This window comes from Babylonia areolata, chromosome 1 (genome assembly GCF_041734735.1).
Source record: "Babylonia areolata isolate BAREFJ2019XMU chromosome 1, ASM4173473v1, whole genome shotgun sequence".
In the NCBI taxonomy this organism is placed as follows: domain Eukaryota; kingdom Metazoa; phylum Mollusca; class Gastropoda; order Neogastropoda; family Buccinidae; genus Babylonia; species Babylonia areolata.
Window position 1 is genome coordinate 53,445,731 of NC_134876.1, and position 21,199 is coordinate 53,466,929.

The following is a 21,199-nucleotide window of genomic DNA, read 5'->3' on the forward strand; positions in this document are numbered from 1 at the left end:
TTGCTATTTATGTATTTCCTGTTTTAAATCATATCCTCACACTTTTTTTCACCTGCCATTTCCCTCCTTTTAAGTTAAAAAATAATTCTCCAAGAGCTGTGATCAATATTTTTATATTTCTCATTCCTGCATTTGGTTTGAAAGCCAGATTCAGCAAAAGGTGCCCTCAGCTGAATGCTATTGGCAATTTTTCTTTCCTTTTAAAAGAGAAACTTGATTCTTGTGATAAAAAAAAAAAATGCAGTTCAGAAAACACAAAATTAATTTTTAAAGTTACTTTCCTATTACTATTAGTTTTAGATAAATTGTATACAAATTCATACATGTGCACACAGGCAAGCAGGCAGACAGACATCTTAAGAGTGCTATTCCTCACTCTTATCAGAAAGTGAGAAGCCAGTAAGAAATTGTTTTTCTGGAGGTATCAACTTCAACATTGATTTTAAAGCAGGCAAAGTTTCATAGAACATGACAATCACACAAATTAAGGCCGTCCACTTCTTGTATCACCCTACTTCATAAAGATAATCCACAATAGAGAAAATATTAATAAAACAGCCAGCGGAGAGAGAGAGAGAGAGAGTGCAGGAAGCCTGAGAGGGAGAAGGTGCCAGTTGCATTGCTTGGTTCTAACTTTTTGACAGTTACACGTGACTAAATGCCTACGCTGACTGAACTATACCATTGGTCAGTGCCATACTACACAAAGTAAGTAGCGGGTTACGACCATACTAGGCTCTTCCGTCCGAGCAATGCAACTGGCTCCTGGAGAACAGGAGAAGGAGAAGGGGAGGGGACAAAACACCGTACTCTACTTGACAGTAAACTCACAAAAAGACCCTGCTCAAATACGCACAAACTTAAAACCGTAACACTCGTTATAAATATCGCAACCAAAAGCACTCCTGCGCACACGCACAATAAGGTTTATTCCTGTTATTTCATCACAGATGCATACATACATACACACATACATACACTGTTCACACATCATGTTCACATCGATCTTCCTGACGACACTTCAATCAAGTTTCCGAATCTGAAAGGTACAAAAACTTCCCCAAACCCAACCCTATCTAGTGACTATTTTGGCATCAGGCATCTACGCAGCCATGACAATTTCAGATAAAAAGTTATTCTACTTCATGCCATTAATGGGCATGGGAATTACTGCAACTACAGAGCACAGAGGAAAAAGAAGGCAATCACATGCTAGCAGTGATTATGTAACTTCAGTTTGCTCTTATACTCCAATATAACTGAACTCTCACAGATCTCAAGAACATAAAATCTGATTAATTTCAAGTTTGTTATGCAACAGCAAGAATATGCCTCAGTAGTAATTTGAAATTCTAAAATAAGCTCCAGATACACTGCCCATATATCAGAACTATTCAATAAATGTTTGTCATCAATACAAAATGCACTGTGCATCTCTGTATTTTTGTCACCATGTGATAATCCATCTTTTTAAAGTCAACGAATACACCTCTAGATGTATGACACAGATACTTGCACAGTTTTCTTGTCTTAAAAAATGAAGAGTTTTTAATAATAACTCAGTTGCCTCTACCTCAGGAAAAACAAACATCTATGCCACAGAAAGTTATGTCGTGAATGTGAGTGAATGCTCCTACCAAAGAGGGATATCAGTGTCCAAAACACTCTTTAAAGCTCTTTGCTTTAATTTTCTGTCACATACAGTTTGTCACTTCTGTTAGTCATCATTAACTCATTCTATACTGCCCAATGACTTCCTTCATTATCTGTACTGGGCGTTTGTTTATGTTACAAGAAAAATATCTAAAAAGAATGCAATTACACACAGTTGTGAAATTTTGTGATAATATAAAGAATAGAATGGACTAATATTTGGCAAAGCTTCAAAGCCCTCACTTATATTTTTGACTGATTTTTCATATTTTGAAAAAAATCGGTTTTTCACAACTGAAATGGGGGTTAGTTTTTCTCATACAACAGAAATTTTACAGATGTGGTCTTTTGTAACCACAGACACTTCCTAATTGTAGCAATCAAATGGGCAAATGCGTATGCACAGTGGATATCCACAACAGAATCAGTCTGCATTTGACTTTGAGCCACAGTACTTGCCAAAGTTGACGGAGATACCATCTTGAACGCTAGTGCGAGAAGGGTGACTGTACGCTCGCATGTATTGTACTCAAAAGCATTTTCAGCCACAAATAAAGTACAGGTGCACTTTTGGGTGACTGCAGAACAGAGCTGTGTCTTTTAGTTTCGCTCAAAACCATTAACCAATGAATTACGAATTTTTAAACTTGTGGTATGCTATAGCGTTGTGCTGCAAGATGTACACTATAGCGTTTCTTAGTATACAAAGAGTTAATACTTTAGATCATAAGATAGAATGATTTAACAAAAAAACCAAACAAACCAAAAACAAAAACAACAAAAAACTGAGGTCTTTGATATTCCTGCACTTAAGTCAAAACATTCACTCAGAGATTAAAAATGTTCCATTATTTCTCTAAGAAGTTTCTGTAAGTTAACTGTCACTTAACCCACTTCTTACACACCTTACTTGTATTATAGTATCAAGTGTCTACTTGGTTGCAAATGCTGAACGCACAATTGGACATATGAATGCCTGTACTATTTGAATACTTAAAAGTAAGCAAGCACACATACACACTTGTTTCGTTCGAAGCACCCACATCATCCTGAACACAGGTTCTGATGACTGCCTTTCTGGCAGAGACCATATCAATGATGATTAAAAAAAAAAAAAAAAAAAAAAATCACTATCTGTCTGAGACCTTAAAATGTATGCCTTTCTGTATCACTTATGCTTTATCCTGTAAATGTGTGCTGAGCCAATAAACAAAGAGAGGCAAAGTCTTCAAGATCTCATGTGTGATTTCTACAAAATAACCACACGTCACCGTAAAAAAGAAATAACGAACAAATCTGATTTGTGTGCTAGGAGAGTGGCAATAATTTTAAGGTATCCTAAAAGCGTCCAATACTGATATCTTTGTATTTATTCTTACCTTGAAAAAATAAAACACTCTGGTACCTGAATGATGAAACCATTGTGAAAAAAATAAAAGGCCAGAAAGTCTGTGTGACTACATCAAGTGAGCATTAATGATGTATCACAAAAAGAAGAAAAACAAAAAAAACCCCAAAACTGTGTAATAGCAAACTTAAAAAACATACACGAGGTTTTTTTTTTTTTTTTTAAAGAACTGTCTTAGATAAACAAGATTTCGGAAGTAATCCAGAGAGTAAATTACAGTATTTTCAAGCCTCAAACCATTTATCTGTATACACATTATGTATAATTATTTCCAGAAAAGCCCACAAAGGAAGTAAGGATTAAAGAAAGATAGCACAACATAATACAGTTAATTCTTTTTAACAGAAAGAGCGGGAGACTAAAAAGAACAAAAAAACAACAAAAGAACAAAACAAAAACAACAAAATCCAGACAACATAAAATTACAATTCCATGACATTTCAAAATAAAATCACTGCTGAAATGTGTTGGTTTATAAAATAAATGGTAAGTGATGAAGTAAATGCATAGTTCATGATTACAACACAACAGGTACATGTTTCAACACAAGGTGGACAAATACCAAAAACAAATAAAGTTATATTACAATAATAATACCATTATCAATGTAAATAACCTTAAAAAAAACCCAAACAAGATAAATAAACAACCGATAGTATTACAAACATCAAAAACAACTTCACTAGTTCCAGTTATGTGGCTTATCATGCCCAGTTTTCATGGTGACCTCAGTTTTGATCCCCCTCTACTTCCATGCTTGGGGCGACTCCTGTCATCAGTGTTGGCAGATTCATGGAGGACTATCATTAGAGGGAAGTGGCTGCAGTTTCCACCCTGGGAGGGACGCTCAGTCTGGCTCCGTGACAAAGTAATTATTGTCATCAGCAGGAAGTGTCCTGAGTTTGTCAAGTCAGAACAGACAATACTGAACACCACCAAAAGAGACTCAGGAGCAAAAACAGTTTCCTCTGGTGCGTGGCCTCCTGGCGACCTAACATCGATAATTCCCTGTGGACTGCTGTTGCTGGGATTGTGACAGATGAACCTGGGTGTGGCTGTGTATGGGCAACTCAAAATGAGTGGCGTGGGAGTAATGCAACTGAAACAGTGCAGACGATGGGGCAGCAAAAAAAAAAAAAAAAAAAAAAAAAAAAAATCAACAACATTAACAAACAAATAACCCACTTCAATAGGTCCACACTGTTGTCCTAGAGATAACCATGTACCTGCAGGGCAAAATAAATAATTGCTTAAAAAGACAACAAAAAAACTTTTATGTGTTGTAAAATATATTACTTTATGCAATCTTTTATGACCGGAAACATTTACTTAGCGATCATATTTGGAACACGTCAACATGCACAGCCAGTCAGCTGAAACATGAAGGTTTCACAGCTAATATATTGCATCAGCTCACAGACAAGTCTGTTATAAGCAAGATGGATCATTGCTTTCTTCAGAGCCATCCACTCCACTTTTTCCCACAGTGTTTCATGGAGTCCAGTGGCTCATAATCATATCCACTCCACTTTACTTGCTTGAAGTAACTCAGTTCAGATCTTGGGAAGAACTTAAAATTTATACTGAATCAGTAAGACCACTTTTACCTGATCTTGGTGGCATTTGTTTTAATACTTACCATAGTATTAAAAAAGAAAAAGAAAAAAAAAGACACTTCAATTCAAATACATCACTAATAAGAATTATGCATTAAAAATTTGACTCTGGAGGCAGTAATGTAAATTCCCAAATATCTAGAAATGCTGAAAGATTTATTGATGACCTTTTACTTTCATCATTAACTTAAAGGTGACAGACTGAAACTAGTGAAAGATAGTATTGAAATTATCCTGGCACATTCACTTCCTGATGCTGAGAAAATGCCAATGTTCACCACACACACACAAATGAATGAATCAGGGTAAATACAAAGACTCACTTTGTGTGTACAAGTAAGTCGACTCTTTGTATATTATCAATGTGCTGATCTACAGATGTTATACATATTGTGTGCATAAATAATATTGATGGTATGTCAATAAATTACTTGATTATGTTAGAGAGATGAACACATCTTTATAATCATGTTCTCATGTTGTATGACTGACAGAAAACATTTTCACCCATTTGTTTGCAGATCTTCCATAACTCAGTCTTCATGTTCAAGTGATCACTTTTGCAGACAATACAAAGCCCAAAGCATTTCAACAAATTCATGAACACCACCACGAACTGCCTGGTAAGGCCATGACAAAAAACATAATTAAACCACATCAATATACACAGCAGACACCATGACCATCAATGTCATACAGGTAGATCATAACAAGTGGCAAAACCATACACATTGTAACAAAATCGGAAAGGTATTCCATAAAAATCAATTGGGATATAAAGTTTATTCTTTTTCTTTTTTTTTTTTTTAATCCCCAATGCCATTCAATAATAACACACTGAATTAACCCCCCCCCTCTCCCCCCACTTTTTTTCTGCAATGGAAAACATGGGTTGAGAATACTGAGATAGAAAAATAAATGCTCAAATTTGTTACTTTGCTTTGCATTCATTCTCTTTTCACTCACTTTTAAAGGAATCTAATGGAATTAAAATTTTAAAGAAGTACTAATAGGAAAAAAATGTTTTTATCTATTCTAAAATGAGTGAATTAATGATTTCAAATAAGGACCTTGAGATGTTGTAATAAATTACAAGGCAGACAAGGCAGGGTTGTTTGAGAACTCAACAATTTCACCAGGACCAGTAGAAAATCTCAAGCCATGAGTCTCCTCACTTCCTGAAATATCTGATCCAAAGACCGAGTTGAACACACAGTGCAGAATGTGGCCACCAGCATGCTGTCAACAGGGACACACTGATGCCTTCACATCAAACAGGACATCGGTTTTCGTCCCATTCCTGCAGGGCACTCAACACTGATGAAAAAATAGCCAGGAACCAACTGTTCCCCCAAAACAGGGAAAGCAATAAATGTCAGTAATAAACCAACTATGTCTTTGTTTCACACTGTACTTTATTTTCATTCTAATCATTCATTCATTTTTTTTTTATCATACTTTTTTTTCACTACTTTCTGATCTCTGATGGAGGTCTGGAGTTACAAATACTTTGGTCAAACCTTTCAAGTCTTTCAGTGCAATAATAATTTTGTACAAATGAAACTTACAAACTGTTAAGTCCCTTCTCCATAGTAACATCCTCGAGGAGGATAGGGAGGGGTGGATTACTATGGGGAAGGATGGAAGGAAGGAAATGAAACCTGCTACCTCCTCTCTTCAACAAGTGCTGTTCCACAATGGGTCAACACCCACTCCCCCCCCTCCCCAAACTATAGTGCTATGCATTACTGCCCCAACCTGAAGGCACAAAATGATCAGGACAACCCACCAGGCTTCGCTTTAAGGTCACACTTGTACATCGTCCAGGGTACAAGGCTAGATATCATTTTTCAGGGTGACTGCAAGGGGGTTGGGGGGGGGGGGGGTCTTTGAAGACAGAGTGCACAGAGATTACCAAGCATATGTTACTGATTCGTGAGGATCTGCTGTGGTGATGAGTTGTGTGCACAAGACATTTGTGACTGGAAGGATCACCACCATCAGGGTATAAACGGTCTTTGTGTACATTTACATAAAGGTCACTTTTCTTAATGTGATTCTTGAAGGCAATTTGGACTATCACTAGAGCAGATTATACCTAAAAATATCAGTGCCAGTATAGCCTCTCTACATGTGTATGGGTCAGAGTGTATGTGTGCATGTATGCTGAAATATTTTATTCCTTTCTTCCTATCTTTCTGCCAAGACAGAATCAGCATCATGCAAAAATCCCAGGTTTTTAATAAGAAACCAGTCATGACATAAGCAATTCAGACAAGACACTATGATTAGCTGACAGGCTGACAAAAGTTAAGCAGTACGCAAGATGGGGAATGACTGCTTCTTTTCCAGCAAGCTCAACACAATTTACAGCCACATTGTTGTCTTATCCTTTTTCTTCTACTCTCTATTAACACCATGGTATTCGCTTGGCTGACATTAATCAGCCTGAATGAGACGTGCTGATACTGTCTTAAGCATAGCTGGTAAGTGTACATAAAGCATTGCAATTAGTTCTGGACCAACACACAGGTTTCAGAGACGTATGTTGTGTGTGAAAACTGTATGCATGTTATCACATCAAAGGTGCCTGCACATGCTAATGTAATGATTTATCTGTCATGCCTCCAACATTCTCTTTACAAAATGTATTCTAAAAAAAAGTGTTGAGTGCCTGTAGTTGACACTCAATACAGAAGTTGCTGTGTGCATTGACCACACCAAGGTCATGGTCAGCAAACTTATGACTTAGTTCTTTCAGCAAAATACCAGGACATCTGTCACTACTACAAAGGCACACCACTTCAAGCATATTTTGCCTATCAGTTTGCTCACAGGTCAACATATGAATGATACAGAGAGAAATTGTCCAGATTGATTCCACTCCAATTTTCCCTCACCTGCTGGGAACACTAATTACTTTGAATAGATTTGCTTTCCCTTTTCGGAGTGAAAGTACCTGTTCATGTTTGCTATTCAACACCAAATGAATCCACTCTTAATGACATCTGGTTGTGCTATCAGCCAACAACTTAGTGCCCGTCAGCGGATAAGATAGGTGGCTCTTCCTGTTTACCGTAGTGGAAAAAATGGATTGGCAGATACCTACTGTATGTCACTGGGCTTCACACCTGTGACAGGTGTCACCCAACCCATGTGTGTGTGGGGTGATGGGTTTCACCCTGCCCATGACTGGAGAAGCAGGCACCAGTACACCCCCATCATGACATCGTTCTGGGGAGGCACTCACAGTCCTACCCACAGTCCACTTCACAGACACTATACACATGTTGCTGTGTGTCTAGAGCTAGTTTTCTGTCAACAAGTGTATTGGGTACCTGCCATCCCGATGAACAAACATATTCTTCACACAGGCTGAGAGGTTGATATTGGATAAACATTTTCTTCATATGTACTGAGAGGTCAGTATTGGAAAAATATATTCTCCGTAGGCAATGATAGGTCAATAATTTATCCTGCAGCTGAAAAATGAGTGTACCTGCCTTGTATGCTGACGAAGAATGTGTTTGTCTGCCCACAGCTTCCATCCTCCAGTACCTGGCTCCCCTGTCTGCAGAGAAGCCTGTTGCCCACAGATATGTCTCCACATCGTGACAATGCAACACCGTGTTCCACTGGGGCACAATATCACTGACCATACATCGCCATCCCCCCCTCCCAGGCCAACGAAAGCCAGTGAAAGGAAGGCCACAAAAAGAGCCCCATGGTCCACTGTGAGCGAGTGTGTGAGGGAGCTACTGGCTTGGAGTTGTGCACACACGCACACACACACACACACGCACACCCCCTTATCCACTGCTGCTTCATCTCCAGCCAAGTCACCCTTAATGTCATGATGGGAGCAAGGTGGTTGGAGGCTTAAGGTTTTCAATCTCTGTCCTGTGCTGCTGTAGCATCATCAACCTGCAACAGGCAAAATATCTCTGTTGGAAACACATACACAACTTGCAAACAATGAAAACAGTGTGGTTGCAGGAAATCTTCAGGTATAACTTGAGAGATGCATAACAATTATCATGGAACCAATTCACTTCTTGCATGCAAAAATAGAACAATCTCGTGAATTTATAAGGAAAAATTTGGTCTGCCAATAAGTATCACTTTGTACAACTGTTCATCATCATTCTTTATATTTAAAAAAAAAAACCCTATAATATACATTGGCAGGCACACCAGCTGTTTGGGGAAGGGACTTCTCACCCCCCCCACACCCCCACTATTTCACTTGAGTAACAGACCACACGGTGAAACTGCCTTTCTACTGCTCACTCCTCTGGCACGCCCTTGTGCACTTAAACTAAACTAGCCCAAGGCCTTTGTGCACTATGGGGGAGATGGACACTGGGAGGGCCTCAGTCTGCCTACCAGTCTGACCGTCTCTCTCTATATATTTCCTTTCTCTCCTCCTGAGCTCTCCTCTCTCTCTCTCTCTTTCCCTGTTGGGATTTCTGCATAAATAGATGGTGTCTTTCCACCACTCAGTTATCCTCCAACTGCTTGGACCTTCCTTTCACTGCCCAAGGGCTTGGTACAAGTGGGGATATGTGTGCTGGAAAGGTGTAACTCTCATTGTGCCTCTGAGTCTGTTTCTCTCTCTCCCTCTTCCTGAGCTCTCTCAGAATTTTTCTAAGCTCTCCATCTCCATTTTTGTTGTTCAAAAATACTACAGCAGCATCAGTATTGTTATTACTATTATCTATCTATTATTATTATTACCATTCTTATTTGTGTTGTAATTATTATCATTCTATTTATAGAAATATGTACCTAATAATTTACCTACTGTTTGTTCTGTTTGTGTTCAGTGTGTTCGAGTGTGCATGCATGCGTGTGCGTATGTGCACGCATGTGAGTGTGTGTGTGTGTGAGTGAGTGAGTGAGTGAGTGTGTGTGTGTGTGTGTGTGTGTGTGTGTGTGTGTGTGTGTGTGTGTGGATGTGTGTGTGTGTGTGTGTGAGTGAGTGAGTGAGTGTGTGTGTGTGTGTGTGTGTTGCAATAAAAGTAAACAAAAGCCTGTTGTCCTTCACGCCACATTACCTTTGCTCATGAATTGTGGACTGTATTTCAGCTGTGCGGACTCTTGATCGTGCCCTCTTCAGCTCCACACACACATGACTGCAGTGAAGACTGCCCACCATTAAAGCCTCCTGACGGAACCGTTCAGCCTGCAGCAATTGTCTCTACACATCATGAATGTTAACCCTTTCGCTGCCAGGAAAATACAATTTCAGTGAAATCTATCTGCCAGGGTTTTTTCACAAAAAAAGGGGTATAAATGAAAAAAAAATTATGCGCTCTTTGTTATTGGAGAAAGACCCATACAAGTGTATATTTTCTGAAAGGTAAATGAATAAAGAATACAAAACACGTGATGTTTTCCCATTTTATATATTTTCAGTGACATGCTGTTGTTTTGAAATCAGTGGGTCATGGTTAAGTATGTGTAATTAAATCAGCGTTTTGTTTTTTGTCACATTTTCAACTTGTTCATTACAATAATAATTCGGTCACTTTCTGTCTGCTGCATCTGCACAGCCGGCATCACTTATTATAGTAGTGTACTGGCCACTCTCTTGATTGCTTCCTTTATTTTCTATCAAATCATCCTATAAATGTTCATCACTGTCTTCTTCGAATTTAGGCTTCAATTCTTTCTGAACATCAGTTACAGAAAGCAATCTTGGTTGATTTTGTTCGCTGCGGTCGCGTGTCTTGAGCACAGAGTCAGTTTTTGTTGAGTGAGCGAGGAGAGGAGTCAGGCAAACACTGCGGCCAGTAACCCAACCAAAACGTTCAAATAAAGGACTGCCTCATGACACAGATGTTGTTTTTAGCTATGAATAGAATCTAGAAAGATTCCCCAAACTAAACTACCAGTATTTTTGTCAACGAACTGAATGCAAACCAGGGAAAAGACAGAATATTTCGATGATGAGTTATCTTGTCATTGTGGCAGTGAAGTGTACATGCTTGTGCTGATGAGTTATCTCGTCATATATGCAGCCTAGGGGTTAAGGAAAAAAAGAAAAGAAAAAAAGAAAAAAAGATGAACTAATTCTACTTGTATGATTATAGCTAATCATCTATAACAGTTGAGTTGGTTATGTATTACTTCCATAAAATAGCTAAGTATCAAGTACAATTACAACTAATAAAGGAAAAAATAAACAAAAGCCCTGGTCTGATTGTTCCCCCTGTCATCTAAGTGCCTTGTACTTGCCTTCTGTCAATAACTTTTCCTTATGCTTTTCAGTATGGCATCCTGATATGAAATCTGCTCTGCTTACAGACCTACAGACCTGTTTACAGAGCTAAAGACCTGCTCACAGACCTACAGACCTGGTAAAAAGAGAACTGTTTACAGACCCACAGATCTGTCTTGTGATATTAGACATGTTTACATGCTTCCTGATTTTCTTAACTCACTCCGGACGACGGAACGCTATAGCATTCGTGATGTAAGGCACGGTTCCGGACAACGGAACGCTATAGCGTTTCCAACATTTACAAATTTTTCCATGCTTTCCTTTTGAGGGAGCATGTCAAATGCATCCCAAATGTGTCAAGGGTCAAGTGGAAAGTTCCATCGTGAGTTTCCGTGAGAACATACTCTCTGGCAAGCGACTGAGTTCGGTACCCCACATGACAAGCTAATCTGTATACGTATCAACAATGGCGTCCCAGGCGAGTTCGAGTGGAAATGTTTCGGAGCAAAGTAGATCACGACAGCGGCGTTTTACTGCTGCTGAAGTGATTGAAATGCTTCAAACTGAAGGTTCTGACATCGATGACGATGATGAAGACGTGATAAAAGTATTTACAGTGAAGAAAGTGACCAGCAAGAAGATACTGACAGTGACTCAGCTTCAGAGGTCAGTGCAGAGGGGGAGGGAGGTGGACGAACACACGCCGCGAGCAGAGGAGTCAGTGGGCCAATTACTGCGTGCGATATGTCAGTGGAAGGGTTCACTGACTTTCTTATGCGTGACTGGCATGAAGACCTTGGGTTTTTTCCTACTCTGCCTCCTTTCTCTGGCTCTCATGGCCTGCATATGTCAGCTGACTGCCATGCCCCCACTGACTTTTTCGACCAGTTTGTGACAGAAGACCTCCTGAATTCTATTGTCACAGAGACAAACAGGTATGCACAAGAGAACATTGTGGCTAGAGGCGAACTGAAGAGGAGGAGTTTATTCAAGCAGTGGCCAGATAATGGTGTGACTGTGAATGATCTGGTGGGTTTTCTGGCCATTTGTGTGTACATGGGAGTGGTACATAAACCAGAAGTGAAAGACTACTGGAGCACAAAACCCATGCTCTGTAGCCCCTTTGCTCCAAATGTTATGAGCAGGGACAAATTTACTTTGATTTTGGCCATGCTCCATGTGAACAATAATGCTGACTACATCCCTCCTGGCCAAGAAGGACATGATCCCCTGCACAAAATTAGGCCAGTGTACACATATCTCCAGAACAAGTTTAGTACCCTCTACACTCCCCAAGACAACATCAGTGTGGATGAGGCTATCTGTGCTTGGAGAGGAAAATAAAAATTTAGGGTATACATGAAGGATAAGCCTACAAAATGGGGAATCAAGCTGTATGAACTCTGTGAATCTGAGACTGGGTATGTTCACAGATTTGAAATATTTGCTGCAGAGCCTAATGTGAGCAATCGCCCAGTAGATGTTGTCATGAGGCTTTGTGAACCACTTCTTGACAAAGGCAGGACTGTCTATGCAGACAATTATTATGCCTGTCCGGAGCTGGCTGAGGTGCTTGTGGCTCGTGAGACTCACTGTGTGGGGACTGTGCGACCCAACCGCAAGGGAATGCCTCCTCAGCTGAAGACCCAGCCACTACCACAACGGGGCCAAGTTCAGGCATACAGACAAGGTAGGTTTGTTTTGATTATTATTGTAGCTTGAAATTCTAAATGCAATAAGTATCTATTTATTGTTTTGTAAAATATTTCAGTAATGCAAATAAAAAGATTATGTAATGAATGAACAATACACACACATATATATATAATTATGTATGTATATATGTAGTATGTGTGTTATTTTTTCCAGGCTGATAGAGACAGCAGAGGTAAGTAAGAGAATACACTACAATTGTACAAGCACTTTATTTTCCACTGTACTGTTTCAGGTGCAGTTGCTGTCCTTCGTTGGGTGGACAAGAAACCTGTCCATGTCATCACCACAAAAATTGATCCCACCCTGATGATCAATGTTACCACACGGCGCGGGGAATTCCGCAAGCTAGCAGCTGTCCAGGACTACATCCTGAACATGGCTGGTGTGGACAAGAGTGACCAGCTCCTGTCCTACATGCCACTCAACAGGAAGACCATGAAGTGGTGGAAGAAGCTATTCTTCTATCTCTTCACCCTCACCCTCATTCAGGCTTCTATCCTGTAAAACATCTACCTGAAAAACAGGAAACAGGGTAGAATGTCCCTGAAAAATTTTGTTATCGCTGTTGGGGAAAGCCTGAATGAACGGTATCAGCGTGGAGTGGCAGTCACTGTACAGCAAGCTGCTGCACAACCTGATCCTGCAGTTCCTGGGCCATCTACTGCTCCACCAATAGTCTCCACTGTCCAGACTGAGTGGCAAGCAGAATGAACACTTCTCCTGCCCTCTGCCACCCATCCCCAGTGGCAGGAAGAACTACAGGAAGTGTCATGTGTGCAGCGCTCACAGCAGGAGACACCCGGACGTCCAGATTCGGCAGACCCCCAACTGGTGTAAAAAGTGTGGGGTGCCCTCTGTGACAAACTCTGCCAACCCAACAAGACCATCACCTGCTTCCAGTTGTACCACTCAGTTCAGAACTACACTGACTACTAGGAAGACGGTGCTTGGGGACTGAAATATCCGGTGTGCCAGTGTGCTCTTTTTTTTTTTTTTTTTTTTTTCCAATTTCCCATGTGTAACAATTTGTAACATTTGCACATAATATCATTTGTAATTTACTTTTTTTTTATTTTTTATCCTGAGCAATACCCACTTTATTCAAGTTATTTTGTGCATATACAGACCTTTTCCCCTGTGACTGTGTGTTCATGGAGCTGATGAAAGTATGTGACTGTAAGGTGATCCTGACCTAAAAATTTGGAGTATTTTCAACATGGCACATATAGCAAACATATTCAGGTAGGAACTTTCATATTTTGGCATGAACTAACCCAGCATGTCAATAACCTGTTCTGAAAGTTTCATTTTGTTCCTTTGTGTTTTGTATTTTTTGTGATTTTTTTCTAACCCCTTACAAATGGGCCGTCTGTGGGGAAAAGCAAGGGAGAAAACTATCCGTCCCGAGTGAGTTAATCTCCCCATTCTAACAAATTTGCAGGAGGACCTTCTGAAACATATCAATTAGAGGCTACATATATTAACCATTATACACCTAACCCGCCCACTGTCGCCTTGCAGTGTAACACCTGAACCTGCCCGGTACCACCGTCTAAACAGGTGCTTACTATGGATGCAGCCACTGTTGTTTACATAAACGAGACTCTTGTGAGATTCACAGCTTTGTTTTTGGCACTTCCTGCCATGCATTTTGCACTTTTCAGAGTCCGATTTGCTTGAATTTTGACGAAGTTGTGAATTTTTAAAGTTGCAAGACGAGTTTGATGACTGCCGAGAGCTTTAGCATAATCTGAACGCCAATTCTGAAGATGACTTTGAACCATTTTAATGATTTTTGCATGAGAATCTTGTAAAAATTGATTGAACTGAGCGACCTAGATATCGACTGACTGAGTTTTGCGACACTGACAGTGAAGTTGGTCACTTGAATGTGAATCGATCGCCAGACCTCCAAAATCAAGAATCAAACACTGGACCTCCGAAATCGATACTGTCAGTGAGTTAGTCTTGATTTCACTGATATTTATTGGCGCTCTGCATGATCTTCCTGATAGTGCTAGTTCTTCCTGATAGTGCTAGTTCAATGGAATATACTACTGATAAAGTAAAGTTGGTAAAGTTTTGCCAAGTTTAAAAGTTTCAAAGTTGCAAGATGAGTTCGATGACTGTCGATCATAGTAGCATAATCCGAACAACTATTCTGAAGATGATTTCTGTGTGAGAATTTTGTAAAAGTCGATTGTACTGAGTGACCGAGACATCCACTGACTGAGTTTTACTGATATTGAGAGTGTAGTTGGTACTTTAGTGTGAATCAATCACCAGACTTCCAAAATCGTGAATCAATCGCCGGACCTCTGAAATCGTTAATCAATCGCCGGACAGTCGGAATTGATTCTGTCAGTCGTTGATTGCACTGATACTTATTGGTAGCGTATATGGATTTGTCCGAACGCAGTGACGCCTCCTTGAGCTACTGAAACTGATACTTATTGGCATTCTGCACGATCTTCCTGATTTTGCTAGTTAAATGGATTATATTTTTCTTTTCATTATGGAGAAATTACATGTGAGGTAGGTTTGTTGTTTGTTTTTGTTTGTTTGCTGTTGTTTTTCTCCCTGACCATCATAAGAAAACACACCGTCCCTCAAAATGAAAAGAACATAAAAATCAGAATGTTCATTGTTGGAATTCACGTTGAGTAAGAAAAAGAATAAAAAGAAGATGTGTTAGAAGTCACTGCAGACCAGATAAACTTATTTCAAAGAAAATCATACTGTAATTAAAAGAATTTTTTTTCAAAGTTGACCATGAAGTTTGACACATTTATTTTTTGTGTGTAAATACAAAGCAACATGAGCCTGGAATCAAAAATTCTTTTGCAACTTCATTATGTGTAGAATGCAGGAAAAATACACATGTGCAACAAAAGAAGGTAATTATATTTTTAATCAATGTTTATAATTACCCACTATTGAAAATCGTAAGAGTTATTCGCCTTGGCATGGGATTTCAGGGGTGATTAGTGCTGAGCATCCTGGGGGTAATGGGGCATATATTAATAGGGCATAACACCACCAACAGTACAGCTGCACATTTTCTTCAATGATAACATCATCATACATTTGTTACACTTGGTACATCTGTTACCTGTTTTTCCAGGTGCTCGCCGTGCCAACCTAGCACATGGCCGATCAGCTTTTCATTGTAGTAGTTGCTGAGAGCTGGGGAAAGGCCAACAGACTGCTGTGACTTCAGTGCCGCTGCCGACAAGGCGCTGGTGCCAATGGTGGGCATTGGTGGGGAACTCCCTGCACTTGGCGTTGGACTGTGACTGGAACACAACATGACTAGTTCACAGCGTCACACTCCACATAATTAGTGAAATTCTTATCAATGTTGAGGCATCTGCCATTATAATTATTACTTTCAACACACAAAAGAAATAAGAACCTTGTAGATCTAATATCAAATTATGTTGCTTACAGCCCAGGAGCCCATAAAGGACCATTTCAAGGGTGATTCATTCAATAGACAAAAGATCAGTGAGAAAAGCCATAGTGCCAGATAACATTGCCTGATGATCAGATGAAACCCACCCCAGTATCTAAAATTTTTTATCTCTAGAGCTCCATTCTAAGTAGACCAGTGCCACCAGTTAACATCTCAGCAATGGCAAAAGGGAAGCTTTCTGGACAAAAACAAAGGAACGGACCAGGACAGATGAAAGAAAGAAGGGGAAAACTAGCTGAACCCCCCCCCCCCCCCCCCCCCCCCCGAAAAAAAAAAGCCACACTCACCACGATGTACCAGGACTCATGTCCGAGGCGGGACTCTCACGACCATCGATGTGTTCAATGTTGTTGTTGTTTTTGTTGTTGCTGAGGTGATGGTGGTGGTGGTCGGGATCTGGCCCTCTTCCCTCATCACCTGGAGGCAGGCAGGAGGTGTGGGCGTTGTGTGGGGAGTCTGACAACAAGGAGTGCACCTCAATGGGCGGGGCTTCCCCCTGTTGCATGATGTTTTGCTCCAGGCTGGACAGCTGCGACTGCAGCTGTGCCGACGTGGTGCCCGTGCTGGACGATGCTGTGTGCGAGTTGCCTGGTTTGGGGTTTACTACAATGAGGTCAAGTCAGTTTGAAGGAGAGGGGGGGTTATCAAAATGATGCAGAGTCAGTTCTTAACCAACGTTTCTGTATAAATCAAAGTCTCAAATCAGTTTGGGGTGAATATCAAAATGATGTCAAGTCAGATCTTTTACTGACACTTCTGCTTATAAACATGTTGTATCAAAGTGGGGTTTTTTGTGCTCCCCCATACACAACCATACCTGGGTTCTTCTGTCACAATTCCAGCATCAGCAGTTTGCAGGAAACTGTCTAAGTTAGGTTGCCAGGAGGCCACACATCAGAAGAGCCCGGCACTGCTGCTGAGTCACTTCAGTCGTGTTCAATAGTGCCTGTTCTTTAACATACTTAGGACACCACCTACTAAGCCCTCTTACTGACAACAATAATGGCTTAGTTGCAGACCAGACTGAGTGAGCATCTTGCCCAGAGTGAAGATCGCCAGCCCACCCATGATTCTGCTGACACTGAAGACCTTGACAGGACTCTTCCCAAGCATGGAAGTGGAGGAGGTTCGAAACTGAGGTCACCATGAGAACAGGGCATGAAAGGACACAGACTTTAGGACCTTTTTTTTTTCCCATATTACTGATGATGGAGGAGGACGGCAATGTTACTATGGAGGTCCATTTTGGTTTGGGACTATGTGACAAGGCTGTACTCTACGCGTCCTTTCATAATGATATCCCAGTGTTAACCAGGCCCACGAAACAGACACAGTGTTGGTCAAGAAATTTAAGCAACACACCCAAAGACACATTGCGAAGTGGATGATACTCAACTGTAATCACAGTCTTCCCATTTAAGCCGAAAGCACACTAAACTCTGGGTATGAGTCGGCTGTGGGCTGAAAACCCCACCTCCGCTGGAAATCAAACCTGCGTCCTCCAAGCCATAAGTCAGCAACACTAACCACTTCGGCATGGTGGCTGGTATACATCAAAGTTTTGTTTTTAGTCTTTGAGCAGGATAGAGTTACTTGGCAAACCATGCTCTGGAGCTGATCTAACTGGAGTGTGTGTGTGTGTGTGTGTGTGTGTGTGTGTGTGTGTGTGTGTGTTCTGTTGGTGTTGCAAAACTTCCACTGCCACTTCCATTTATCTATTTGTATACATATAAAGTGTTTGTTATTAGCTATCTAGTGCCAATGATTCTGTGTTTGTGAGCATATCTCAAACCAAGAATAGGCGCTACATAAGTATCCATATCAATCAACAAACTTTATGGTTTGCTTGTTTTTCTATTCATATGTCAGTGGATTAGCTGATCAATTATTATCCTACTAGTTCTATGAATTTATATGCACTGAATGAACATAAAAAATATTTCAGCGTTTTCACCTTTCAACACGCATGCACCCTTTTTTTTTTTTTTTTTTTTTTTTTTTTTTAAGACACAAACAAAATCAAATATTTACCTTTACTCTGCTGTTTCTTTATGTGCATACTGAGAGCCTTCTGCAGTTCTTGTAATGTCTGAATGGCTGCAAGAAAGAAGAAGAGACAATGAATGATTAATTAGCTGAAGGACAAAGACCAAATACATTAAAAAAAAAAAAAAAAAGGGAGAAATACAAAGATAAAATGCATAAAATTTATAATAATGTGTTCTGAGATGCCTGATTCAAATTCTCAACATCATCTACAATGACAACAATACTTGCTAAATGGCAGAGCCAGAGTGAGTTTCCCATCTGGTGGAGACCACCAATAACAGTGCTCATGAATCTGCAACACTACAGAATGTGACACACAAACTAACCTGTAGTGAGAACCAGAGACCACCATGAGAGCCATGGGAGCAGTATGAAGGGTTACAGAACGTAAGACCATTTTCCCTTCACGTTATAAAGATCATGGAGGACCAGAATAATCTTTCTGTTGCTATGGATATGGAAGGAGCTGTGAGACCACATAAAGAGGGACGTAGTCTATCAAATCAATGAGGCTTTGAAAAATAAACAACAACAACAACAAAAAAAAACAACCCAAAAAACCCCAAAACAAGGACACCTGCAGGGTTGGTCAGGAAATCTGAACAATACAAAGACATGGTCATGAACTGGGTGACACTTAAAGTATGGCTCTAGTTTCCCATGTGAACAAATAGCACTGGATGAAAAATCTCACAATGGAATGTCCCTGATTCGAGTTTAAAAAAGTATTTGCTCTTTTCCTATGCTTAATAGCCATTAGTCCAAAGTCTTCACAATAGAATATACCAACAAATCCACCCTCCCCAAATTACACATCAGATATAAAACAGGCATTATTCAATCCTGGAGTCTACTGAAATGTTAAACTACACCATTGCAACATATGAACCAGGCTTGGCAGGAGAATGCAGTTATTCTCATTTACTTCTATTACTTCTTTTAATTCCTCTAGTCTAAATACACAGTGGGTTAAAAAAAAACACACCCAAAAACCACAACATCTACACTAAATTCGGGAGAAAGAAAGAAAGGTTCCCAGTGAAAGGGCCAGACTGGCAAGTAACACTTCAGATCTGACTGATTGATGTAATGCAAGTTCAGCAGTATGGCAAACATCTCAAGGACTGAAGAAAGGTGCAAGGACAGAGACAACAAAAGGAATGACCTAAGAAAACAAAACTGTTGAGACCAACATTCCCTCCACCCCCTACCCTCCTGAAAAATAAAAATAGGAGAAATAAATGTTGACACTATATATTTCAAAAGGCAGAAATACTATCTGGTATCTATGACTGAAAGTCTATATCATCTGGCATAATAGATTTTAAGAACTCTGATCACTGCATCAATGTCAGTATACATCAGGGTTTCGTTAAGTCATTTAAACGAACCATAGTCATCGTAACATTATATGAAACCTTTAATGAGATGTGAAAATTTGAAGACTGTCAAACTGGTTTAAAATTTTTAAAAATTTTATTTATTTTTTTTACATTTAGAATTCTATATATGAAATTCATGTTATTTTATTTTCCAGAAATGGACATTTCATGCAGGCCACCTGGCATGGGATTATGAACTTGTCTGTGACAAGTTTAGGTTATAGTTTTGGTACAGCATGTGTGTCATGTTTCCAAGTACAAACAGAACTTTCCTGACAAATACAAAGTTTATGGCCACTTTTAATGATTTGTGTAAGGTGAATTTCACCCCGACATTAACTAAATTTGTGGCTGTTACTTTTTTTTTTTTTTTTTTTTTTTTAACCCCTATTTATCACAAAGAGGCTTATACTCATTTATCTTTGCAAATCTTTATTCTTTCTCATCCAGATGTTGAGCAAAGGCATCCAGTCTTAGCTTCCACTTTGTTACCCACCCCCTAGGATCCTTACAAAAAAAAAAAGTGTTTTTTTTAATTAAAAAAAATTGCACTTTCACCTTTGGGGCTTTATAAACAGACAACACCAAACCAAAAGGTCATTGTTGCAAGCTGGTGACTAGGAAGACATGAGGCTGACTTGACTGAATACCATCACAGGCATATATATCACTCTGGTGACTTTGCCCATGGCTGACTCCTACCCAAAGCAGTGTATTCCCTGTGACGCAAATGGAAAGACTGGGACCACAGATAGTGATATCAAAAAAAAAAGAAAAAAAAAAAAGAAAGAAAAAAGGCAGATGCATCATCTGAATATGATCAGACCTCTGACTTTCAAAAGGATACATGATCTGGCAATAGTCAATCACAGTACTACCAAGTCAAAAACAAAAAAAGATCAGATGCAAGACCTGTTCAAGCTCTATTGGGCTGATGATACTTTCCCGCTGCGATGTGCTGCCTAGACCAGTCTAATACGCAATCCAATTCATGATCTCACCATGGCCAATCACTATATCAAGTTTGATGAACTCTGGATACAGGACCCAAGCTCAATGGTGCTTCTAAGATTTTCTGTTGCGGATGCCATGATACTGACCTTTGACCCTGCCCATGACTTGAGTTTTGGCTATCCCATGACCAGTCAATATACTGGTTTGACTGATGAAGATTTGATGTACTATCCATGCTCTGTCATACTTTTAAGTACCTTGTAATGTACTATACTGTGACGCTGACCTCTCATCTTGAATTTTGAAAGGGTTTATGTTTTCAATATGGCCAATAACTTATCAGATTTGATGAAGACCTACTACGGGACTCAGAGGTGTCCTACATTGTGCAACATATACTGAATCAGAACAGGCCAAACTGAACACCATCATCTTAGTTAATCAACAGTAGTGCAGAGGCATAGTGACTAAGCAGCAGTGCAGTTTCTTCAGGTGTGCAGACTCATGGCTACCCGTAACAGATAGCTTCTTGTGGACTGATAGCTCTGGGACTGTAGCTTGGGGAAATAGGTTTTCAGACTACTTTGTACAAAATTACTGAACTGCATTCCAGACTGGACATCCATGATTTTTTGTGATCACTTGAAACAGCTGAATGGACTGCACACCATGCTAAACTGTCTAGCTTTCCACATGTTTAGGAAAATAGGCTTAGGAACA

General features: G+C 39.9%; 1 protein-coding gene across 1 annotated transcript in view; it reads right to left on the minus strand.

Annotated features, from left to right (window-relative positions):
* Window positions 1-477: 477 nt before the first annotated feature.
* LOC143284408 (WW domain-containing adapter protein with coiled-coil-like) overlaps window positions 478-21,199 on the minus strand; it is a 32,058-nt gene continuing 11,336 nt past the window's right edge. The window contains exons 9-14 of the mRNA XM_076591089.1: window positions 18,721-18,741; window positions 18,126-18,191; window positions 16,382-16,697; window positions 15,732-15,915; window positions 9,735-9,862; window positions 478-8,601 (exon numbers count right to left, since the gene is read on the minus strand). Coding sequence (XP_076447204.1) covers window positions 8,529-8,601; window positions 9,735-9,862; window positions 15,732-15,915; window positions 16,382-16,697; window positions 18,126-18,191; window positions 18,721-18,741 — 788 coding nt within the window. The 3' untranslated portion in view covers window positions 478-8,528. The remainder of the gene's footprint in view (window positions 8,602-9,734; window positions 9,863-15,731; window positions 15,916-16,381; window positions 16,698-18,125; window positions 18,192-18,720; window positions 18,742-21,199) is intronic.